The sequence below is a fragment of the Lissotriton vulgaris genome, chromosome 5 (genome assembly GCF_964263255.1).
Source record: "Lissotriton vulgaris chromosome 5, aLisVul1.2, whole genome shotgun sequence".
In the NCBI taxonomy this organism is placed as follows: Eukaryota; Metazoa; Chordata; class Amphibia; order Caudata; family Salamandridae; genus Lissotriton; species Lissotriton vulgaris.
The window spans coordinates 76,470,922-76,497,177 of NC_141693.1; the positions used below are offsets into that span (position 1 = coordinate 76,470,922).

At 48.2% G+C, this 26,256-nt stretch overlaps 1 protein-coding gene across 3 annotated transcripts in view; it reads left to right on the forward strand.

Annotated features, from left to right (window-relative positions):
* Nucleotides 1-26,256, forward strand: part of LOC147710232 (E3 ubiquitin-protein ligase TRIM39-like) — a 150,232-nt gene that overhangs the window by 97,000 nt on the left and 26,976 nt on the right. For all 3 annotated transcript variants that reach the window (XM_086920909.1, XM_086920908.1, XM_086920907.1), the window contains exon 4: nt 15,342-15,391. In XM_086920909.1, the coding sequence (XP_086777035.1) occupies nt 15,342-15,391 (50 nt within the window). The remainder of the gene's footprint in view (nt 1-15,341; nt 15,392-26,256) is intronic.

Genomic DNA, 26,256 nt, shown 5'->3' on the forward strand with positions numbered 1-26,256 from the left:
TACATTTTTAAAAACATGAATGCCCATGCTGATCCAATGGATCCCCCAGAAGGAGGAAGGCACAGATAGATCCCATGGATGCCACAGAAAAGGTCAGCCCGAAGATGAAAGGATGAATCCTAAGAAGGGGGTTGAAATCCCCTTGGGCTCCGTGAGGCCTTTGTTATATATTGGAGCTCTGGGCTTTTATCAGCCATTAGAAGCCTGGAGCACTCCATTGTGCTCAAGAGTCCAATTTTGTTATACAGTGTTAGCTCTAGAGCAGTGATTAAGGGGTTTAAAGTTGCAGGTATTGTGTGCTGATCCCACCAAGGTTCTAGAGCAGTAATGACTGTGATAACAGTGGCAGTGATTGTGTGCCTGTCTCCCTCTGTAGTGAGGGTATGTGGGCAGAGATCTCCCAAAGCACTGCTGCTTTTGAGCATCAATCATTGCTGTTAATAAAATATATATTTTCCACTTTGATTTTGTGCCGTGTAACAACCCCAGAAGGATGAAAGGATATGTTTGCCTGCTGAAATTCACAGTTGTGTCTTGCATGCCAGATGCCAGCAGTGAGCCCTTCAGTCACTGAGCCCTCTTGTAAACTTGAGAATATATTTTTAGAGAGGTTTGTGCTCTGAAGTTCTAGAGCAGCGATGATGGAGTTTGCTGTAACAGGGGTTGTGTGCTAATCCTTACGAGGTTGTAGAGGAATAGTGACAAGTTTTACACAGCAGGGATTGGGTGTGGCAGGGTTTTTTTTTTTATTATTTGTTTATTGGTTTCAATCACAGCCATATATACATGATTGGACGGCATTTTCAAGATAGTCAACATGATAACCGAGGAGACATTAATTCTCATTGCATATTAAACATTCCCCACATGGCCCGCTGGTCTATGCATCTCCATTTCAACAGTAGGCGACACACAGGAATCTCCTCGATATTTATTCCAATGCAACCACTTCCTATCCCACTTCCTGGGGCACCACCGAGCCTTAAAACCCTCTGTCTCTGCCAACATGCATCTATCCATTTCTTTAGCCCTCAAGGTGACGAGAGGTGGGCTCGCTCCCCCAACCTCTACCCAGCTCTGTTTTCTCCAACGTGTATCCCAGTGTTGTAAATTTCTGTTCAACTTCCGTGAGATCAGTCGCCTCCCATATTTTTAACAGTCCCAATTGTGGTATTAGTACTATGTCCTTTCTCAGTGCTGTTTGCATGTGGTGTGAGGCTCCCTCCCAAAGGGCACGTATCTTTGGGCAACTCCACAGAGTATGGTAAAAGGTGGCCTGCTGACCACACCCCTTCAAACAACGGTCGTCAGGTCTAGCTCCTACTCATGCCAAAACTTTCCCCGTGATGTATGATCGGTGGAGCATCCTAAGCTGAATCAGCCTGAATCTCTGTGTGATGGCAGCTTCTCGAGGGGACATAAGAGGCGCTTGCCAGTCCTCATCATCTTTAAGCATGGGCGAATTTTGCGAATCTGGCGTTCGCGAATTTTGCGAATTTGCGAACTCGAAATCCGCGAATTCTCGCGAATTTGCTGATTTTTTTTTTTGTGTGTTCGCAAGGATTTTTGCCAGTTCGTGAGGGTTTTGTGCCAGTTCGCAATTGCGAACTTACATGTCAGCTCGCAACGGTCGCGATTATGTTGTTTCTACGTCTGGTTCATCATCATAGGTTCCCAGCACCCTCTGTTTCACCCCTGCCACCCTCTGTTTCACCCATGCCACCCTCTGGTACATCAATGCCACCCTCTGGTTCATCATCACTGTAGATTATGGGGGGAAAAAGCAAGCACACCTGCCCTGCTTCAACTGACATGAATTAATTTGGGGTTGATTTATTAATGTGTCACTGTTTTAAAATTCCAGTCTGGCACCTGCTTCCTTATCTGTAATTTGCTTTCTGTTGCAGTGCAATTTTTTTTCCAGGACCTTAGTGGTCTACTTGTAGCTATTCTATGAGCCTGCTGTGAGGGTCAGAGCAGGGTCATACAATTGTTGCAACTAGCAACTGAACTGGGAATTTGCTGATTTTTTTTTTTTGTGTTCGCAAGGATTTCTGCCAGTTCGCGAGGGTTTTGTACCAGTTCGCAATTGCGAAATTACATGTCGGCTCGCAACGGTCGCGATTATGTTGTTTCTACGCCTGGTTCATCATCACAGGTTCCCAGCACCCTCTGTTTCACCCCTGCCACCCTCTGTTTCACCCATGCCACCCTCTGGTACATCAATGCCACCCTCTGGTTCATCATCACTGTAGATTATGGGGGGAAAAAGCAAGCACACCTGCCCTGCTTCAACTGACATGAATTAATTTGGGGTTGATTTATTAATGTGTCACTGTTTTAAAATTCCAGTCTGGCACCTGCTTCCTTATCTGTAATTTGCTTTCTGTTGCAGTGCAATTTTTTTTTCCAGGACCTTTGTGGCCTACTTGTAGCTATTCTATGAGCCTGCTGTGAGGGTCAGAGCAGGGTCATACAATTGTTGCAACTAGCAACTGAACTCTGGAGGGGCCCAGTCAGGAAGCACTACAGGGAATGGTTACTAATGATGAGTTTGAACTTTTGCACCTGCTGAATGCTTTCACTTTTGCAAAACTCGTTTTTCTGCAGAACAGCATTACAGCAACTGTAATGCCCCAAACAAGCTTACTTGTGAAAGTTGATTTCTAATCCAAAAGTGATCCAAAGAAAGTCAAAAGGCCTCAAATCCAAAAAAGTGCAGGCAAATGTCAACCTGAGGAGTTATTCTGATAAAAATCATCATTTTCAGAAGGTCTATGCTGCTTGCTAGTGGATTTCTTGTGCAGAATTGCAATTTTTGTAATTTCGCGAGTGCGAGATTGTTGCTGCCCGCCGCACCTACATGTTCGCAATTGCGAACTTACACCGCACGCCGCAAAATTGTATCACCAAGAAAAACAAATCCGCTGCGTGCGAATTTGCGGATTTTCGGTAAATTGCGAATTTACCGAAAATCCGTAAAATCCGCGAGCGTAACGGATTTTCCGCCCATGCTTAATCATCTTTAGGGCCTATGTCGTCTTGCCACCGCTCCCTGAGCTTCGGAAAGGTGTCTGGCAGGTTATTACTCAATTTCTTGTAAATTAAAGATATTGCCTTCGAAGTGAGAGGCCCATCTAGCAAACGGTCTTCCAGTGGTGACGATTCTGGTATCTCTTTGAGAGACCGGGACGCCGCCTGTATCGCATGTCTAATCTGTAAATACCTGTATATTTCACCTTGCGCCAGATGGTATTGCCTCTGGAGGTCACCGAATGTAAGTATTGCTCCCTTCTTAACCCGGTCTTTCACCGCTGAAACCCCGATAAGGTCCCATTTATCAAACCCGGACTGATAGCACAGCATGCCCAGCTTATGGGAGAACCAGAGGGGTGTAGCCTGCGAGAGGACGCCCATCCACCCCAACCGGGAATTAACTATACGCCAAATTTCCAATGTATGGTGGGTAGGTCCGAAGATCCTTTACCTATTCTTCCTATCCGTAGTGTACAGGGCCCCCAGATATCATGACCGATCAGTTTGGTATTGATCAAGAGCATATGCCGGGTCGTCCGGGGGGGTGATACATCCAGTGGTTAACGGTCACCAATTGCGCCGCCCAGTAATAACGCTGCAGGTCAGGGAGTGCTATGCCACCATCGTACAAGCCTTTCGTCAATTTCTGCAGTGCAATCCTGGGGGCCCTCCGTTTGAATCTCACCTTCAACTGCTCTGAAATACGAGTCCAGGACTCTGTGTGGACAGTTGTGCAGTATATAGAGAAAACGAGGAAGGGCCAGCATTTTAAAAAGTGCCCCCCCCCCCCACCAGTGTTAAAGGCAGAGACCTCCAATTCTTCACATCTGCTCGTAACCTAGCCAAAGGGGGGCCAGATTGGAGCTGTAAAAACAAGCTGGATCGGAAGTGACAAACATCCCCAAATAGCGAAACCCCTCCGTTGCCACCGTTATAGTGCAGTCTGCTGGTAGGTGGGGAACTTGGCCTCTCAACATAAACAGTACGGACTTGTGCCAGTTGATTGCATATGCCGAGTATTTGCCAATATTTGTGGATATGGCTAGCACTACTCTGATCGATTTGTACGGGGATGCTAAATATAACAGTATGTCATCCGCATACAAGGATATGCAATCCTCCACTTCAGCCACCCAGCGGATCCCTCGCACCATCACATCCCTGCGCACCCAGGCCGCAAGAGGTTCCAGCATAAGAGAGAATACCCAACACACCGGTGTATAGAAGCTTGACCCAGGCTATGAATTTAGGACCTAGTCACACCTTACCTAGGACCTCGAACAGATACGGCCATTCAATGGAATCGAAAGCCATTGAGGCGTCAAGAGATAGCACCGCCGCGTCCTCTTTAATGTATTTCCTACAAGCCATCACATTGTGTAGACGCCATATGTTAAGGGCCGTATTCCTACCTGGCATAAAGCCAGATTGGTCAAGGTGGACCAGTGATGTAATAATTGTCACCAATGTATTCACCAGGACTTTTGCCAACACCTTTGTCTCCACGTTAATCAGCGAGATTGGCCTGTAGGAGCCACAGCTATCTGCTGGTTTACCTTGCTTGTGGATGACCACAATGGTGGCCAGCCGCTGATCCACTGGTCCCACTTCCAGGCTCTCTTCATACATGGCTCTCAAGTGTGGCACAGTCAGAGAATCAGTGGCCTTCAAAAACTCTACTGGAATGCCGTTAGGCCCCATCGCCTTACCAGACTTAATCTGTCCCAAGGTCTTGCTTATTTCTTCGTTCGAAAGGTCTGCCTCCAGGGTCTCTCGTTTCACATCCGAGAGGCCCCGCACGTCACTGTCTTGGAGGAGCTGACGGGAGTCCTCGGCCGTGTAGTGTGTAGAAGGGGAGTACACCTTTTCGAAATAATCAGCGAATTCCTCAGATATATCTTGTGGATGTATCACTGTTTCCCCCCCTGATGTCGTCCGTTTGTGTACCCATCTACATCCCTGCTCTCGTCTTTCTAACCACGCCAGTGTCCTGCCAGCCCTATCCCGAGCTCATGGAGTCTGTGGTGGGTCGGACATAATTTAGCCACCATGTGTTCCCTGGTTTTTATCCTGTATTCATCTTGCTTAAGTAGTAGTCTGACTTGTGTCTGGTGAGGGATCTTGTGAATGCTCCCGCTCCAGTTCGAGGAGGTCAGACTCTACCTGGCTCAGGAGTTCTCGCCTTTTGGTGATGTATTCCGTCATCAAGGACAGAGCTTGCCCCTTAAGAACCGCCTTGTATGCTGATTATTTGTACTGAGTCGACCGAGCCCACGTTTTCGGTAAAATAGTTCCCTGACTGCATGCAGAGTTCTTCCCTATTATCCGGTATGTGTAGGAGCCATGGGTTAAGAACAATAGTGGTGCGTGCCTGTCGTTCCCAGTGCGTATACTCCATCCAAACTGGGGAATGGTCCGATATGACTCTGGGTAGAACTTTATACCGGGCGAAGTTACCTATCGAGGATAGGTGTGTGAGGAAGTAATCAATATGTGATAAACTACGGTGGACAGTAGAAAAATATGGGAATAATTTACCAGTTGGGAGAAGCGCACAACCAACGTCTGTCAAACCCAGTGCCTTCGCAAAGTCAGCCATAAGGTTGTTAGATTTCTCCCTAGACTTCGGTGGGTGGCGATCAACAGTGTCATCTAAGGTCATGTTGTAGTCTCCCCCCATGATTAGTGTGGCTTCTCTGAGTCCCGTCAGCCTACTTCCCAGGTCCTCCAATGCCACCTTGCCCAGAGCGGGCGGTAAATACACTGAGAGTATATTGATATCCCTGCCATCCCACTGGGCCTCTGCCCAACGAAGCGGACCCCCGTATCCGCCCATGTCTTATGAACAATTGGGGTGTACCTTTTTTTTAACCAATATGGCCATTCCCCTCGAGCCCGTGGTGTAGTCTGCATGAACTAGAAGTTTGTAACCCCACCTATTGAGGGCCTTGGATTTCTGGCCCACAAGATGCGTTTCTTGCAACAAGACCACATCAGGTGAATGTCTCTTTAGGTACTGCTGCACTATCCCTCATTCAATCTTATCTCCAACACCATTGACATTCCAGGTCATTATAGAAAGCGTTTGGTCTCTATCCCCCTCCCCCCATAGTTGTGCATCACCCAATTTCCCAGTACTCGGATTATCGCAAATAGAGAACAAACTTGAACCTGCCCACTCAACAGTTGCCGTCCAGCGTTCAATGTGGCTACTTTACACTTTCGAATCACAATATCACAGTGCTTACCAATATGAAAATGCACAGGGTGCTCAACTCCCATCCCCGCCTGTTCACATCACAATTAACATGTATTTTAGCCATCCACAGTTCGTATTTTCTAGTCCCGTTCCGATCATTCCATTTAGAGCCATCCGCCTTAACCCTTGCACTGGTTCCCTTTTTGTAAGTCTCGCGTCTAATGGGTACATCAATCGATCACCCACTCCTTCCCTACTTGCGCTTTCAGGTGGGCGCCGGCTCTCCATTAGGAAAGTCAAGGGTCCTCACTCCTGCTCCTTCGACCGACCCTCTTCCTCTGCTGGGCCATTCTTCACCGCGTCCGCACGGCCGCCTCTGTGTTGGCCTGTCCTTTCAGAGCGGTCTTTTCTTTGGATTCCCTCCATGTTCCATCCTTCCATCCAGTCCCAGACTGCCTCTGGTGAGTCAAAAAATCACAACTTGCTATCCGATTCTACCCTAAGAGCATCGCATACTTCACCTCCCGGTCTCGCAGTTCTCTCTTCACCGCCTGAAAACTGCTACATTGGGCTTGGACCTTAGCCGTGAAATCAGGGAAGAAGGCTACCTCGTAGTTATCTATTCTCAGCAGGGGAGTGGATCTCTCTGTCTACAGGATAATGTCCCTGTCTCGATAGTTGAACACCTGGGCAATTAGGGGCCTCGGGGTGCTCCTAGTTTTTGTCTACCTCCTGGTACTCTGTGGGCTCTTTCAATGGAAAAAAAGGTGGACCGAGTCTTAGGCTTTAGGTGCTTCGTAATGTGGTCTTCTACATGCAGGTCTGCTGGCGGCGCCTCCGTTCTTTCCGGAACCCCTAAGATACGGATGTTACGGCGGGCCCGACCTTCGTAATCATCTAGCTGCTGTGCCATGCTCTCCTACTTCTTCTGTATCTCGAGCATCTGCGTCTGAAGTTCCAACGTGTCCGTATGTAGGGCGTTGGTGACTATCTTGAGCTCCCTGACTTTCTTGTCCATCTCCGGAAGTCTGCCCTGATTAGATAGACCTCCACTGTGACCGAGTCTACTGAAGCATGCACTCCGTTAATGGCTGCCATTACGTCATGTAGGGTGGGCTCCGGTCCTTGTTTAGAGGCAGCCGCCCCATCATCTTTCTCAGGCTGCGGCGAGTCCCTTTTTCTCCCACTTAAGACCATGCGAATTTGGCCAGCTGCTTTTGGGCATTCGACTTAGGTCCCTACCCACAGGGCAATGCCGGAGGTTGATCCGCAGATCGCTGGCGAGAATTTCAAAGTTCGTGGGTATCACTCCTGGAGTCGCCGTCTGACTACGCGACCTCAAAAACACAGACTATCCAGGTTGGGCACCGTCGCTCGTCGCAGCTTCCGTCGGTATGGTGCAATTGCCTGCGCCGGCTCTCTTTTGGAGCGTCTCCGCACTCTGTTCACAGCACTCTAGTACAGTATCTCCTTCGGGGCTGGAGCTCTCAGCCCCCCCCCCCCCTTTCAACTGTTCAGCCCAGGTTCAGAGCGCCCCTCTATTCTCCGCCTCAGCCCCCATAGCACCAGCCTGTCTTTGAGCAGTTGGGGAAGTTCTAGGAATCACTGTGCCTCACTGCAACATCAAGAACATCACACAAGCGCTATCAGTACTGTGGCTCCATAGGAGGTTGCAGTGACCTACTTCACAAAAGCGGTGTAGTTGAAGGGAGCCTACAGGGCTAATCACATCCATCCTCAAGCGCCCCTTGTCGCTATCATCTACCACCCCCTCTCTCAGGCCCCACTTAGATCCATGCAGGTCTAGGTGCTCTATTAGTTCAGGCCCCTTGGGCAGCAGACATATCCAGTTGCATCTGTAGGCTGTGCCATTAGTCCCCACCAAGCAATCCACAATATGCTCTGTCCAATTCTTGGCTCCCCTTACACAGTGTCCAAGGCGCCGCCTCGCCTGCTGTTCTCCCACCCCCGGCACCACTCCGCTCTACCGGAGCTGCGGGAGGCCGCAAAGCCGGGGCCTCAATTTGCGGCGAGACGGCACCTTCAACAATCGACTGGTCTCCATGCCCCTTCTTGCATTCTTTTTCTGGATTTTTTTTTTTATTTTTTTTTTTTAGGAATTGCTCCCTCTTTCAAGCCCCTTTCAAGTGCATTTTCCACAGAAACATCTTCAGACTCATTTAATGAACCACTCTCTGCTAACAAAGCAAGATTAGGTGTTGCCTCCAAACCTTCTTGCGAGCTAAAATCATCATGAGCCCCCTCATTGTGTACGATAGCTGAGGTGTTGGAGTTTGTGGCTGCATGTGGAGTACAGGCTTGAGCTATGAGGCCTAAAGAAGATCTCCTGGCCAATGCCAAGTCTTGAGACACCCTTCTGTCCATTAAAATAATCCCCTCATCTATTAAGGCATGAGTCCGAACGATAAAATCGTCGAGGGTACCCGTCAGTTTTTTGGCTCCAGCAGCTGCCATGCTTCTAGTCTCTCGACAGTTCATTACAGGCCAAAAATAAAGTAAAATTACAGTGCAAAGTGGCCAGGGTTACGTATAGGCAGAAGAAAATAAGTCTCTAATGTTGGTCCCAGTGATAATAACAAAAATAACAGTGAGCGAACTTACAATTATATAGGGGGTCCGTTGGTCCAAAGGCTGGCAAACAAATGACAAAGGGTGTGGCCCAGACCAGGTTCCTCAGGCCTCCACAGAGGGCCCGCCCTTTGCCCGGGCTTAGCCCCGGGCGTCCCGCACGCGTCCCGCGTGGCGGGTGTCAGCAGTTGCTAATGAGGAGATGAGGCGGTCGGGGGCGGGGCAACCCGGGAGAGCGTCCAGGTGCAGGGGATGGCTACACAGGGACTCCTGGGAAATGGAGTCCCTGTCCCTCACCTGGTGCTCGCAGCCCGGGCAGAGTGTTCCCTTCTTCCGCCCAGTTAAGCACACAGTGCGCCGCCAAAGCCCTTCACTTCAGCGAGGCAGCCCAGCCCAGCAGTACGGGCGATGCGGGACCCGCGCAGCGGGTTCCGCGAGGTGTGAAGGCAAAGGGTCAGTCCAGCAGCAGGAACGTTGCAGGGATAATCCACGAAGCTCCCTGGTCAGCAGCAATTGATTTAGGCGTTTCCAAATCTGTCACACGTAAACGAAAGAAAGCACCGATCACTCAGAACTTAGATCAGACTACCTCAGACCTGGTGCCCCTAAACTCTAATAGTGTTCTGGTCGCTAACACCGTTGACATCGATGGAGCTAAACAAACTAATGTGGGTCTACCGCTAAGTTTACCAGATGACACAGTCATAGATAGTAGTCTAGAGGAAATTTTGGATCTAGGTGGCGAAGTAGATAATCATGTTAGAAGTGATGAGGATAGGAACAGCTTAAACATGGTAAATAATAACATCTTTCAAATGTTAAAAATCCTGCTTGAACCCATTGAAGCCAGGTTGCGTTGCTTAGAAACTATCTTAAAAAACATCCATAAAGATATAAGCGCTCCTAGTTTTAGCCTGGATAACAAGATACCCCCCGTAACAAAGGCCATGAATAAACCTCCCATGGTTGATAAAAATACCCCTTCTCTTAAAAAAAATGCGCCCATTATCCCACCAACACCATCATCACAGGGGGCACTTCCTCAAAAACTCCTGACCCAAAACCAGTTTCTAATCCTGTTAAACCCAAGGTTACCTCTCAGGTTAAGTTTAAAGAGCCTACACCTCTTACTCCTAAATTGGATCAGACCCCAAAGGAAAAGAGAGAACCACGGAGAAACATCCATCTTCCCCCGGATGCATGCTCCTATGTAGTTATCCTGACTGGGTTCACTGAACTCGGGCCAACTGAAACGGAGTCCTACCAAACCCTAAAAAATAAGGTGTGCCACTGGCTGTCTAAAAACTTTCCATTACCGCCTGGCATGCCTAGTAACATCCTAATGGTGGAGAGAACTCCTTGGGTGGGAGGCAATAGGAAAAACCTACAAGGTGACTGCGTGGTGGTCACCTTTGAGCACCCACAGGTAGTAAATTACATCTGTGCCGGTACACCACGTCATCAGGCGAGCACGGTCACGGCCAGGCCTCTCTCCTACTTTTATGTTCAAGGGAACCAACCCGACAAAAGATGGAGTTGGTTAAAGGGCCCTCAGGAGTCCAACTATAGACAGAGATTTAATCCCCCCTGGGAGGCTCAATCACGTGGCTGGGAGGAGGGGGGTGAGGATGGGTGGACCGTGGTCAGGAGAAGAAGAGCTGGACCTTTTCAGGGTGGTTTTTTCGCTGGCCCCCAAAATAAACATCCATATCATGACTATCATCACGTAAATGGGCAGGAAAATTATTTTAATGTCCCAACGTTCAATCATTACGATCACCCGTCCTTTATGGACTGGGTAGATTGACAAACATCGGGTCACTATGCTACACAATCGTTAACCGCCCTACACACTACCTTACAGAGTAGTCACCCCCCACAAGACTTAAATCCTGATCCAAGTACTGAGCGAACGTCTACCACAGAGCAGGTCATGGAGGGGGGGACAGATTTGTCTGTAATTGAAGGGAATAAAGGAGGCAGGCAGGTGATCGCAATGGCCACATGGAACATAGCGGGCCTTAGGAACAAAATCGATGACCCTCATTGGAGAGACCTCATAGGCACTATGGACATTATCGCCATGCAGGAAACGTGGGTGACTGAAAATCTGCTTACACTGGATGGATACACCACCTTCTTCCTCCCAGCTGTCAATTCATTGAGAGGGCGGGCTAGAGGTGGCCTGGTTACCTTGATATCCGCAAAAATCTCAGGCACCTATAAAGAAATTCCCACTGGTAGCCCCTACTGCCTTGCAGTTTTAATTACACATAGGAGCTCTAATGCTGTATTACTAGTGAACTTCTATAACTCTTTTGATAGAGAACACTCAGTTGATAATTTGCAGAGGTTAAACTCTTTTTTAATTAAGTTCCAAGAGTCCATGGAGGCCAATTGTATTGTTATTTTATTGGGAGATTTCAATGTCCACGGCTGTCAGGAAGATTGTCCTCCGAACCTTCTGTTTGGTCCCCCAGATGATGAGAATATCCATTTTGAACATACAGATCACGGTTCCTTTCTAGAATCTTTGTTAGCTGAAAATGGTTTAATGTTGCCACTTGGGGGGGAAGAGGGCATTCCAACTTTTACGGGCCATGGCAGTGGGTCTACCATTTATTACATTTTTTTGAGCAGTAGTTATAGCAGTCATATCATCTGTTATACCGTTGTAAGGTCCCATTTTAGTGACCACAATCTTGTTGTACTAAAAGTTAAAGATGTATTTGATCTTAACGATAGTAGCTTGAGTCTGGTAGACAAATGTGACTTACGACCAACTGACCAGGCCCGTCGAATCAAATGGTGCAAAATAATTCCTGAGGATTTTTTTGGCAATTTGTGTATAAATAGTCAGGAGGATTTTGAACTTTGTTTAAATGACCAGGCGGGGGACACTGAGGTTTTAGAAGCGTATAAAAGGGTATGCACCAACATCGTGTCTAACCTGACACAACAGTGTAAAAGGAAAAACCAGGAAAGGGTAGGCTGGTTTGATAATAAATGTTCTGCTGCGAACCACAAATTAAAATTAGCTTTAAAATCAAATCCTGTAGATAGAAAACTTGTGGCTACCCTCAGGAAAGCATATAAGACCACCATTGAGAAAAGACGGCGTGAGATTAGAGAGGATGCTTGGGCTGATCTGACCTCAACTGACGTCCTGAAAAGTAGCGCCAAATTCTGGGCCGTGGTCAACCAACCATATTTTGCGGACTCATGCAATAGTGAATTGGATTGTGGTATCCAAGAAGACAAATGGCATTTGCACTTTAAATCTGTGTATGAGCAGGAAGCTACCGGGGCTGAGGACACGACCAGTTTATATCAACTCCCGTATAGCCTAACGGTAGATGAGGAAGAGGTGGGCCTAGCCATTGAAAAAATGACCAGCAATAAGGCTCCTGGGCCGGACGGGGTTCCAGCTGATCTTTTTAAAGTGGATATTTTATTCTGGTCCAAAATTTTAGCTAGAGTTTTCAACAGCATTTTTAAAACAGGTATCCCAGAATCATGGTCCCAATCTGTAATTGTTCCTATTTTTAAAAAAGGAGACAGGGGGGAACCGGGAAATTACCGCCCCATATCCCTGATAGATTCTGCGGTTAAGGTCATAGGGAGAGTGGTCCTCAGTAAACTTACTGAATGGTTAGGGGAGACTAATACCCTTTCCCCCCTTCTGTATGGTTTTAGAAAGGGAAGGAGCACCATCGATCAGAGTTTAAACTTACAATTTCTGATCGGAAAATACACTAAAGCAAAGCCTGGATCCCTATTCATTGCCTTTATGGATCTGTCCTCGGCCTTTGACCGAGTGAACAGGTCCAAGTTGTGGGGCCAGCTCCTTAGCATAGGTATCGACCCAAACATCGTGTACTTCCTAGCAGACCTCCATAAGGACCTTACCGCCACTGTTCGCTATGACAGAAAAGGGAATTGCACAGGAAAAATTCATATTACTAACGGTGTCAGGCAGGGCTGCATTCTTGCTCCCCTGCTGTTCACCTTATACATTAACAACTTGGGTGGAACACTGGGTACAGCCTGTAAAGACATACCTAGAGCAGGGAAATACACATTGCCCGCATTACTGTACGCAGATGATGCGGCTCTCATAGCTAGAACTGCTGTGGGTTTGCAAAGTCTGTTGAACTCTTTTTATAATTCTATGATAAATCTGGACCTCAGTATCAACTTTGGTAAATCTCATGTAATGGTGGTAGGACCCCATGTTAAGGCCAAAAAACATGCCATGTCTCTACACTGTAATAGCCACAAATTATCTAGAGTCTCCAGATTCCCCTACCTGGGTGTAGTGTTTGATGATCGCTCCACTTGGCTTCCCCAAATGTTGGAGAAAAAAAAGGTCTTGGCACGCTCTATATCTGCAGTCCTTGGTTTCTCACGCAAAATTGGGGTGAAGCCCATAGAGGCTGTCCTAAAAGTGTACGCCGCTAAATGTATAGCTATCGCCATGTATGGCGCAGACCTGTGGGGTTTCATGCCCGCTAAATCTCTCCAAGTGATCGAAGATAACTTTTTGAAATCCATTCTTTCTTTACCAAAATCCACAGCAAGCTTCATTGTACATCAGGAATGCGGGGTGGATTTTCTGGAGGATCGAGTCGCTATGGCTCCCCTCCTGAAATGGATATCTGTGTGGCTCAACCCAGAGCTTGATGTTAATCATGAAATCTTGAAGGATTGCCTTAAACTAGACCATTGGAACAAGATTCCCTGGCTAAAATATGTTGAACAATCTTGTGTTAAGCTGGGCAGGCCTGAGCTGTTCCACAATCCTTCTGCACTCGTAAAGGCTGATCTGAAGTGGGCTAAGAATACCTTTTTGCTACATAGTGGAATGGATAGAGAAAACAAGGAGTTGAGAACCTTCTGTTAGGTCGCATCAACTGATTGTTTCCTCAGATCACGAACCGGAACTTTACTTGAAAGTTGTAAACAACCCAAGTCACAGGTACCTCCTTACTAAGTTCCGCTTGAACAAAGTTCATTTGCTAATTTGTGGCCGCCCTGGCTGGACCAGGGACTCGGAACTGAGTATATGTAATTGTGACGGTTATTCAATTATGGACTCTGCCCATTTCCTGTTTTTTTGTACCCATTTTAAAACTATTAGGGAAAAATTAATTATCCCCCTGCTAAAGGGGAAAGGGTTCAGGCAGGTTAAACCAGCGGTATTATACCTCCAGATGCTAACTGATATCTGGGAAATCTATAATGTGGCCAAATTTTTAACTATTGCAATGAGACTGGGCAAAAAGATCAATTGGGTGTAGAATATGTACCAACCATTCTGTGTATTGTAAAACTGAACTTGGTTTTTTATTCTGTAACGTTTTTATTACTGCTGCATTACTAATTGTAACTTTTTTCTTAATGATGTACTGTGATTTCTGGACCATTTTTTAAATATGTCTGTACTTTTATGGTTTTGAAAATTCGAACCGAATAAAGTATTTCTTGAAGTGAAGAAGCATTCTTTTTCAGCGGTCGGGTAAGCCGGCCGAGCCCTCGGGCCGGGCCTCAGTCCCCTGCAGCACCAGTGAGCTCGCTCCAATCAGGGTTCCTTGCCCTTGCTCCTGCCGGGTCCGCGCCTGCTGCTCTGCGTTCAGTAATGCTCTGGTTGTCTCTCTGGGGTCTCCGGCCGCAGCTGCCCCTCTCCGGCACTCACCAGCACTCGGTAGATCGGACGGGCGCTAAGAAGGCAGCGCCGCTCGATCTCCTTCAGGTAACTCCGACGCCTCCTTCGTGTACGGGGAACCGCTGGGCTCCCACTGAAGTCTACCAGCCACAGTCGCCTCCGCCCCGCAAAGGCCACACCTTCTGCTCTCACCAGCAGGGAGCCGCCATTACCGCTCCGGTCGGAATCTCGGAAATAGGGTCAGCAACCCCGCAAAGGCTGCTGGACCGGCCAATCTTCTCGAGGGGGAGGTAGGGAAGGATTCACGGCACTTGTATCAAACTTTCTGCCGTGGTTGGCGTCGGATAATGCAGGATAGGAGTGCGGGCAAAGGGAGCTTTGTTAAGCTGCGGCCATTCTCGTAGCCACGCCCCCGGGTGTGGCAGTGTTGAGTTGTGGGTGCTACCAGGAATATACATGGACCCCAGTCAATAAAGTATTTATTATGTATATACTCAAAGCTCCAAAAGGAGCAGATGTAACCTGTTACTCAGCTCTCCTCTCACTGAGCTAACCTCCGGTCCTCGAAGACCCACATGAGGCACTCCATGGCCTCCCATGATGCACGCTGGTCTCACTGAGCTATCTGACTTAGAACACCCAAATCCTGGCATAAGATATTACAGGCACTTTTGGATATCGTTATCGCATTGACTGTTGTGTATGAACAGTAACTCACATAGAGCTGTAGTCTGCAGGCGCTGCTCTTACTACTGAATCTTATTTCAAGTACGGGTCTTATGTGATTTTCATCCTTTGTTCCTGTAGCTGTCATTACTCTCTAATACAAAGATGATGTTTGTGTTATTACAGGTGTAATAATGTGACGATTCAGAGCCCAGAGGAGGTGAAGAGTTATAAAGGTAAATATCATTGTGAACTGTATATTACTGTTCATGAAAATGGTATGATATGGTGTGTCTTTGGTATTTTATGTATGGTATGTTATGGGCTGTTATGGTAGTATGGTATAGGAAGGGATGGGATGGTGATATAATATGGGATGGCATGTTTTGGTATGGTGGGATGGGATGGGATGGGGTGGGATGGTATGGTGTGGTATGGAATAGCGCATGCATCTATACTGACCCAGCGCATGCACCTACCCTGAACTAGTGCATGCACCTACCCTGACCTAGTGCATGCACCTACACTGACCTAGTGCATGCACCTACACTGACCAAGTGCATGCACCTACACTGACCTAGCTCATGCACCTACACTGGACTCCCTTCCTTTCCCTCCTTCCTTCCTTCCCTCCTTCCTTCCCTCCAATTTTCTGGTGCAAACACTACATGGGTTGATCTGGCAAAATGTGTGCTTTGAAGGTTTGATGCAATCATCCTACACGTGGTAACGGCTAACTCGGAAAATGCAATCTTAAAGAAAATCAGTGTCCACTTTTGGGAATAGGGAGCTTTGTGACGTGGCCTGAGTTCAGCAAGATATTTTGGCTTGGTGTTTCTGCTTACCTCATGAACCTCAAACTCTTCCTAAATAGATACTCATTAAATTTTGCTCTTGCTTCGGTATGCACAAATACCTGTGTGGAAAGACGTGCAGTAAAGGCACAAATAATTGTGTGGTAAAGGCATGCGAGTTAAAGGCACAAATACCTGTGTGGGAAAGGCATACCTGATACAGGCTTTGTGCAGCAAAGGCACAAATGCCTGCATTGGTAAAGGCATGTGTGGTAAAGGCTACATGGTAAATGCATTTTGTGTGGTAAAGCCTTTGTTGAAAAGGATGTTTCTCACTGTTTATGTAGTGTTCCGTGTTTAGTTTTGTGCAGTGCGTTGTTCTGGCTAGTGCAGTGTTCCATCCAGTGCCGTCTAGTACAGTCAATCCGCAGTACCAGACGGCATGTCTAATATGATATGCTTTGTAGCACACTTAACTTTCTAGTACAGACTTCTGGCATGTGAGCTGTGCTGACTAGTTTACTGCACCATCAGTGGGCTTTTTGTACAGTTTGCTGCCTAAGGCAGTGTGCAGTTTAATACAGTATGCTATCTAGTAAAGTGTATTGGCTAGGACAGTATACCACCTATATGAATAGTATTCTGTCTAGTGCAGCGTGCCATCAAGTACTGTGTGCTCCCTGTCTCGTATAAAGTACTAGCGCAGTGTGCCATCTAGTACTCAAGTTCAAGTTCAGCAGCATTTGTATAGCGCACTACTCACCCAGAGGGTCTCAAGGCGCTTGAGGGAGGGGGGGTACTTACTATCCAGGTTTTCAGTTGTTTTCTGAAGGAGAGGTGGTTCTGAGTAAGGCGGAGGTTGGTGGGGAGAGAATTCCATGTTTTGGCCGCTAAATAGGAGAAGGATCTACCCCCCATGGTGGATCTATAGATGCGTGGGATTGCGGCGAGGGCTTGATTGGACGATCGTAGTTGGCGGGTGGGAGTGTAAAAGGATAGGCGCGTGTTGAGGCATTCGGGTCCTAGGTCGTAGAGGGCTTTGTGTGCATGGGTGAGGAGACTGAACGTTATTCTCTTGTTGACGGGGAACCAGTGGAGGTCTTTCAGGTGACCGGAAATGTGAGTTTGGCGGGGGATGTCTAGTATGAGTCTGGCTGAGGCGTTTTGGAAGCGTTGGAGTTTTTTCTGTAGTTTGGCTGTGGTTCCGGCGTAGAGGGTGTTTCCGTACTCCAGTCGGCTTGTGACCAGTGCGTGGGTGACCGTCTTTCTTGTTTCGGTGGGGATCCAGCGGAAGATTTTTTTGAGCATACGTAGGATGTTGAAGCATGATGATGAGACGGCGTTGACTTGTCTGGTCATCGAGAGGGAGGAGTCCAGGATGAAGCCTAGGTTAAGTGTGTGGTCCATAGGAGTGGGTGCATTTCCCAGGGCTGGTGGCCACCATGAATCGTCCCAGGCGCAGGGGGATGATCCTAAGATGAGGACTTCCATTTTGTCCGAGTTCAGTTTTAGACGGCTGTTCTTCATCCACTCGGCTACTTCTTTCAGCCCTTCGTGTAGGTTGGTTTTGGCGGTGTTTGGGTCTTTGGTGAGGGAGAGGATCAGCTGGGTATCGTCTGCGTAGGAGATGATGTTGAGGTTGTGTTGGCGCGCGATGGATGCGAGGGGACTCATGTAGACATTGAAGAGGGTGGGACTGAGTGATGATCCTTGTGGTACGCCGCAGATGACTTCGGTGGCCTCTGATCTAAAAGGGGGGAGGCGGACTCCCTGCGTTCTTCCGGCGAGGAACGAGATGATCCAGTCCAATGCTTTTCCTTGTATTCCGGCGTTGCTGAGGCGTTGTATAAGGGTGCTATGACATACTGTGTCGAAGGCTGCGGAGAGGTCAAGTAGGATTAGGGCAGTTGTTTCTCCGTTGTCAAGTAGTGTTCGAATGTCGTCTGTTGCTGCGATGAGGGCGGTCTCGGTGCTGTGTTTGGCTCGGAAGCCGGACTGTGATGGGTCGAGGGATTTGTTGGATTCGAGGAAGGCGGCGAGTTGACTGTTGACACTTTCTCAATGACTTTGGCAGGGAATGGAAGGAGCGAGATGGGGCGGTAGTTCTTAAGTTTAGTGGGGTCTGCTGTGGGTTTCTTCAGGAGGGCGCTGAGTTTGGCATGTTTCCAGCTTTCCGGGAAGGTAGCGGAGTTGAGGGAGCAGTTGATGATGTCTCGGAGATGGGGTGCGATAATGGAGTCTGCTTTGTTGAAAATGTGGTGGGGACATGGGTCGGTTGGCGATCCTGAATGGATGGAGTTCATTAGGCCGATGGTGTCTTCAGTGGTGATTGGGTTCCAGGCGCAAAGGTTGTTGGAGGGGGGTTTCAGTTTGTAGGCGGGTGGGGTGGACTGGTCTCCGGACTGGTTTTCGAAGCTGTTATGTATGTCAGCGATTTTGTTGTGAAAGAATGAGGATAGGGAGTCGCAGAGGTCTTGGGAGGGAATGATGTCGTTGGTGCCGGCGGAGGGGTTGGTGAATTCTTTGACGATGTTGAATAGTTCCTTGCTTTTGTGGGCATTGTTGTCGAGTCGATCCTTGAATGATGCTTTCTTGGTGGGTCGGATCAGTTGGTGATGTTTGCGGGTGGCGTTCTTGAAGGTGGTCAGGTTGTCAGTGGTTGGGTTTTTTTCTCCAGGCTTTCTCGAGGGTGCGGCAGATCTTCTTGGATTTCTTAAGTTCAACGTTGAACCAGGGTGCTTTTTTGCTGTCTTGCTTGATTTGATGTTTTTTCAAGGGTGCTAATTCGTCGGCGCTGTGGGTGATCCATTGTGTGAGGTTGGTGGCTGCAAGGTTTGGGTCTGATGATTTTGCAGGAGGGTTTTGGTGAAGCGATGTGAAGAGCTGGTCGGTGGTGATTTTGTTCCAGTTTCTACGGGGAATTGGTTGTGGGTGGTTGTGGGTCGTAGTCTTTTTGTAGTTGAAGTGAACACAGCTGTGGTCTGTCCAATGGAGAGCTGTGGTGTGATTGAAGAAGATGTGCTTGCTGGAGGTGAAGATTGGGTCGAGCGTGTGCCCGGCACAGTGGGTGGGGGTGTTTACCAGTTGTTTGAGTCCGAGGTTGGCGAGGTTGTCCAAAAGGGTGGTGGTGTTGCTGTCGTTGTTCTTTTCCAGGTGGAAGTTGAGGTCTCCTAGTAGGATGTAGTCCTCGGAGGGAAGGGCGTGTGGGCTGATGAAGTCGGTGATGTCTTCGCTGAATTGTGTGCGGGGTCCTGGTGGCCTGTAGATGAGGGTGCCTCGGAGTGTGGTCTTGGGGTCGGTGTGGATCTGGAAGTGAAGGTGTTCGGCGGCTGCGAGGTGATCGTCGGAACTGGTCGTGATGCGGATGGTGTTCTTATGAACTATGGCGATGCCTCCTCCTGTTTGGTCGATGTGGTCCTTACGGATAATCTTGTAGCCGTCAGGGATGGCAATTGCGATGTCGGGCGTTGATGAGGCGTTCATCCAGGTTTCAGTAAGAAAGGCGACGTCCGGCGATGTAGTGTCGAGTAAGTTCCAGAGTTCAATGGCGTGACTGTGGACCGAGCGGGTGTTGAGCAGGATGCACTTCAGGCGATTAGGGTTGGAGCTCTGTTTGCAGTTTGTGGTTTTAGAATGGGTCTTGATGCATTCGGACTTGCAAGAGTGGCAGGTGAAGGGTCCATGGGATTGTCCTGGGGCGGCTTGGTAGCAGTCTGGGTGACGACCGGGGTTAAGTGCTGAGAGGGTAGCGGCGTCGTACGTTATGCGGGAGGAGTGGGTTTTGCGGGGGCCAGCGGGTCTGGAGCTGGGCGCGGTCCGGGCTTACCTTTGGCGCACCTTCGGCGCGCATAGGGCGCGACCTCAGCGGGTGAACGCTCCGCGTAAGCTGTTCTGACATAAGTAGATAGTGGGGGGGCGGAGCAAGGGAGGGGCAGCTGGGAGGCGGGAGCGGGGTGGAGAGGCGAGCTGGGAGGCACGACAACAAAATGGCAGCAACAACAAAAGCAAACAGGGCGAGATTGGGGCACAGATTAAGTTAAATGCACAGATTAAGTTAAAAGCAATGCAAACTATAAAAAGCGCTACGAGGACTAATATGCACCTAAACCAATGTATGCTATGTGGGCTAAGCACAATAGCATAACGCTATTAATCAGGTAGTACAAAAATTACGATATTCAGAGCTAAGCACAATCAGGCATTCCAATAATTGAAGCAAGCACAAGACGTAGTGGGAGCGAGCAATAGCGGTAAAGCGCTACGATACCAGCAGCTGGCCAGGGAGCGTGGGGAGCGACCGCTTCTGAAGCAATCAGGACGGTCACAGCGCTCTGGTCTTCGGGTCAGTCCTTAACTATTTCTGTGGGAGGGAGGGGCAGCTGGGAGGTGGGAGCGGGGTGGAGAGGCGAGCTGGGAGGCACAACAACAAAATAGCAGCAACAACAAAAGCAAACAGGGCGAGATTGGGGCACAGATTAAGTTAAATGCACAGATTAAGTTAAAAGCAATGCAAACTATACAAAGCGCTACGAGGACTAATATGCACCTAAACCAATGTACGCTATGTGGGCTCAGCACAATAGCATAACGCTATTAATCAGGCAGTACATAAATTACGATATTCAGAGCTAAGCACAATCGGGCAGTTCCAATAATTGAAGCAAGCACAAGACGTAGTGGGAGCGAGCAATAGCGGAAAAGCGCTACGATACCAGCAGCTGGCCAGGGAGCGTGGGGAGCGACCGCTTCTGAAGCAATCAGGACGGTCACAGCGCTCTGGTCTTTGGGTCAGTCCTTAACTATTTCTGTGGGAGGGAGGGGCAGCTGGGAGGCGGGAGCGGGGTGGAGAGGCGAGCTGGGAGGCACGACAACAAAATGGCAGCAACAACAAAAGCAAACAGGGCGAGATTGGGGCACAGATTAAGTTAAATGCACAGATTAAGTTAAAAGCAATGCAAACTATACTGTAGCAGTGCAGTATAATGTATACTACAGTGTATTTCAGTGTGGCATCCAGTATGATGTGCAGTCTAGTATGTTATTGTGTTTGTTTAACTGTGCTGCCTAAAGCAATGTCCATGGTGAGCAAAAAAAACATGGATTTAGGCCCAGATCTCTCTACATGGGTGAATGTATGACACTGTTCTGCATTCTGTCCATCAACTGTTTTTGCATTTTTCTAGTGTAGACAGCCATCTAATAAAGTGTACTACCTGGTAGAGTGTGATCTCTTGTGCGTAGTGCTATGTAGTGCATTATGCAGTTTCGTAAAGGGAGATACCTGATACAGTGTACTCACTAGAACATTGTACCTTGTAGTAGACGTCTGTTACAGTGCACCATCTAGTACAGTGTGCTCTCTAGGGCTGTGTATTGCTAGTGTAGTTACTTACTATCCCTGAGTACATTGTTGCTCCCCTATAATAAATAGTGCACCCTCTGAGTAGTGCTGGTGCTCTTCCTTTCACATTAAAGAAGGGCTGGTGCTCTTCCTTTCACATTACAGAAGTGCTGGTGCTCTTACTTGCACATTAAAGAAGTGCTGGTGCTCTTACTTGCACATTAAAGAAGTGCTGGTGCTCTTACTTGCACATTAAAGAAGTGCTGGTGCTCTTTCTTTCACATTAAAGAAGTCCTGGTGCTCTTCCTTTCACATTAAAGAAGTGCTGCTGCTGTTCCTTTCACATTAAAGAAGTGCTGGTGCACTTCCTCTCACCTTACAAATGTGTTGGTCCTCTTCCATTCACATTAGAGTTTTGCGGGTGATCTTTGTTTTACACTAAAGAAGTGCTGGTGCTCTTTCTTTAACATTAAAGACGTGCTGGTGCCCTTCCTTTCACATTAAAGAAGTGCTGGTGCTTTTTCTTTCACAATAAGGAAATGCTGGTGCTCTTCATTTCAGATTAAAGGTGGGCTAGTGCTCTTCCTTTCACATTACAGAATTTCTGATGCTCGGCCTTTCACATCAAAGAAGTGCGGGTGCTCTTCCTTTCACATCAAATAAGTGCAGGTACTCCATGCATAACAGTAGTGGCCTATTTAAAGCTCTGGCTAATTTGAATACAGTGTGTGTTCTAATAAAGAGAGTCACTAGTATAGTGCGCTATTTAGCACTGTCTGTTATTTAGTACAGTGTATAGTACATTATCCAATGCAATGTGCTGTTTAGATCTGTGTTTTGCTAACACAATTTATCCAGTATTATGGGTATCTTTCATAGATTCACATGCCTGAATCATTCCCCGTCATCTGGGTGGGAGTCCCCGGTATATAAAGAAAGTAATGTCATAAAGACATATACATAACAATAGGCCAGAGGCCTCACATTAGTAACATATCCATGTCCTTTTGTAAAAAGGACTAAACTTTGGCCAGGAGCCAATCCGAACTCACCACCCTCTAGAACCTTCCTGGAAGGAGCCCTAGTCCCTCAGATTTTCTACCGCACGTCGTACTAAGGGAGTCTCCTCTGAGCTCTGCTCAGTTTCTTTCTATTTCTGGATTTATTTCCACAATTTTGTCTCAGAACTTTATTCCTGTGAGGAATCTTCTGCTGAGCCATGACTGATACTCCAAAGAAGGGACTTTTCAGACCTTGTGCCTCTTGTGGCAAAAAGAGGCTTCATGTGGATGACAGGCATGAGGACTGCCTTTACTGTTTATATCCTGACCATTCAGCAAAAGATTGTAAAATCTGCCGTACTTTTTCGGCCAAAACTCTCAAGGATAGAGAGGGCCGACTGCTGATATGGCTCCAGAGACTTAAGGACAAAGATCAAACAGTCTCTTCAGGTGAGAGTGAGTCTTCCATGGGGAGTGTACACTCTACTCCTAAAAGGCCTAGAGCTTCATCTCCAGGACCATCTGTACAGCCTCCTCAAAAGAAGACGTCCAAGTCTTCAGAGGATCGTTCTAAGGCTACTGCTGTAAAGGTTTCTCTACAGGATCCTACCTTCAAGAAACCTTTGGTGACATCTTCAGCCCTGCCTGTGACAATGTCGACAGCCACGATCTCCACGACGGTGGCGTCATCTTTATCATCAACGTCGACGACTACTACATCCTCGTCGTCGACGGGTAGGTCTGTTCCATCTATTATTACTATTAAAAAGACCTAGACAACGCCACCGTCGACGAGAACCTCGTCGTCGACGACGAAGTCTAAACTGTTGTCGTCGGCAAAATCTTCGACGACGAAACCCTCTTCATCGTCGATAAAGTCATTGTCGTCGATGTCGGCGGGCCCGTCGACGGCGAACCTAGCGAAACCGACGTCGACACCGGCGTCGACGAAGCAGTCGAAGACAACTCCAGCGTCGACGAAGCAGTCGACGACAACACCAGCGTCGACGAAGCAGTCGACGACGAAGCCGTCGACGACAAAGCCGTCGACGACAACATCCGCGTCGACGACAACATCAGCGTCGACGAAGCCGTTGACGATAACATCAGCGCCGACGAAGCCGTCGACGAAGCACACATCGTCGACGATCCTACTGTTGACGACGTCGTTGATGAAGAAGACACCGTTGACAACTCAGTTTCAGTCTACTGTCGACGATTCCCCGTCGACGACCATTCCATCGACGGCTGAATCACCTCCATTGAAGTGTACCTATACACACTTCAGGATGACTGCGCGTACACTTACGCCAGAATTAACCTCGCCGAGCGGGGTACAACCTTTTCCCCCTGCTCATATCCTGGACACTGAGGACTCAGATGAGGGCTCTATGTTTCAGCAAGCAACAAGCCCATCTGAACTGCAAGTCAAGCTTCACGAAAGCTCAGACTATGAGGAACAGGACGTGGAGTACCAGGAGGAAATCCAACCTTCACCGCTTCCACAACAACCTATGGTGTGTCTCCCAGCTTCTATTGTGACAGACCTGCAGTTTCTCATTGCGGACTATAAACAGAGGTTCCCGTCCACTGCTCAACCCCAGCCAGTGGTAACACAATCACCTATGACACCTACAGTGGTCACACCGCCTCCTAGATCTCGACCGGCTCCTTTAGTTCTCCAACAAGAGCCATCTCATTCACGTCCTCTGCCTTCCTCTGATGAGGAAGAGGAAGGAGAAGAAGAGGAGCAGCAACGTGAGGAAGGGGAGCTTCAGGAGGACGAATGGGATGAATATGTAATTTCAGGTCCCGCATCCCCTGTGCAGGCGCAATCGGATTCTCCCCCAGAAGACATTGGGGGCTTCCACAACATCGTAGAGAGGGCGGCGTTACGCTTCAGCCTCAAAGTCACGGCAACACCACAAGATTGCTTCCTTTACGATTTTAAAGACCCATACCAAAAGACGGTATGATCTATTCCCATCATTGATCACGTCTGGGATCAAGGGGAGAAGATAATGCAGACCCCTGCATCTCTGATGCCAGTGCTGCCCAGACTGTATAAAAAATATAAAGCTCCGGACTCTGCCCCAGCTTGCCTTATCAGTCATCCGAAGCCTGACTCGGTAATAACCCAAGCGGCAGAACGCAAGTCAAAAAAACCTTCAGCTGCATTGACTGCGCCGCCAGATAAGGAGGGCCGAAAGCTAGACAATATAGGAAAAAAGTTTTCGTCCATGTCAGCTTTACAAGTGCGTGCAGCAAACTCCCTGGCTCTACTGGGGCGTTATAACCGCCAAATGTGGGCAGACGTAGCTCCATACTTGGGTTCACTTCAAGAGGAGCAGAAAGAAGAGGTGAGGAAGATTCTCCTCGAAGGCGAGCGCTCCGCCTCGGAGATGATTGATGTGGCACTGGATATCTCATCCACAGGTTTCCGACAGCTGGCAGGAGCTGCAGTCCTGAGACGCCAAGGTTGGCTTAAGGCAACGTCTTTTCGGCCTGAAGTTCAAGCCAAGGTTTTAGACATGCCTTATGACGGTAAACTTCTGTTTGGTCAACACATCGATGACATGCTTCAAGGTATCAAAAAAGATACAGATACCGCAAGGGCTCTAGGTACTCTTCAATACAAAAAACCTTCCTTTCGAGGCTCTAGAGACAGAGGTCAGTCCTTCAGAGGCAACAGTCAAGGATACAAATCCACTTACAGCTCAGGCCAACAATATAAAACCCAGTACCAGCAAAGACAGCAGCAAAACCAGTCGTCCTACAACAAGTCTTCCTTTCGCGGACGGGGGGGGGAAAGAAGGACACAGGCAGAGGACAATGACTTCTCTCTGCCACAGGTCTCCAGTTTCTCTCCACCTTACAAAGTTGGCTGAAGAATTACATCCTTCCTTCACAATTGGCAGCAAATTACGACAGATCAGTGGGTCCTCCAACTTGTTCAATTCGGACATTCTCTGGAGTTTGTGGAATACTCCTTCTCAAACGCCTCCAATCCCAATGCAACACAAGAATCTAAAGCTACTACAATTGGAAATCTCCCTCATGCTCAGAAAAGGAGCGATAGAAAAAGTTCCCCGAAATCAGAGAAACAAGGGGTTCTATTCCCGATTCTTCTTAATTCGAAAAAAGGTGAAAAAATGGAGACCTATATTGGACTTGAGAAACCTCAACCAATACCTCAAAAAACAGTAATTTTGCATGGTGTCCATCCAGGAGGTGCTGCAACTCCTCAATACAAACAACTTTATGGTGTCTCTCGACCTTCAAGACGCTTATTTTCATATTCCGATCCACAAGAACCACAAACAATTTCTCAGGTTTAAAGTGGCGGACAAGCACTACCAGTTTCGAGTTTTGCCCTTCGGCCTAAAGTCGGCCCCACGCATTTTCACCAAGTGTCTGTCTCCAGTAGCAGCATACCTTCGCCAACAACATCACCAGGTATTCCCGTACTTAGACGACTGGCTAGTCAAAGCACCTACTTAGGCAGGCGTGACCAAGTCCTCCGACGCCTGTCTACAGCTCTTCAATGCTTTGGGACTCACACTCAACAAAGAAAAATCTGTCCTTCAACCGTCCCAGTGTCTCACGTTCCTCGGAGCTATCCTAGATACTGCTCGAAGGAAGGCCTTCCCTTCACTAGAACGGCAAGTGAAACTAAGGACCGTGGCCACCCGGATTCAGTCCAAAAGATCTATCACTGTGCGCCTCTACAAGTCCTTGTTAGGGATGATGTCCTCGAACATCCTGGTGATCCCACACTGCCGCCTTCACATGCGCCCACTTCAGGAGGCGCTTTCTGCTCAGTGGACTCAATGCAGGGGATCCTTCGACGTCGTCCGGATAACTCCTGCCATAGTCCAGGCTCTGGACTGGTGGCTTCCGTCTCAAAATCTACGACGAGGCCTATCCTTCATACTTCCTATCTCGCCACACGTAATAACTACGGA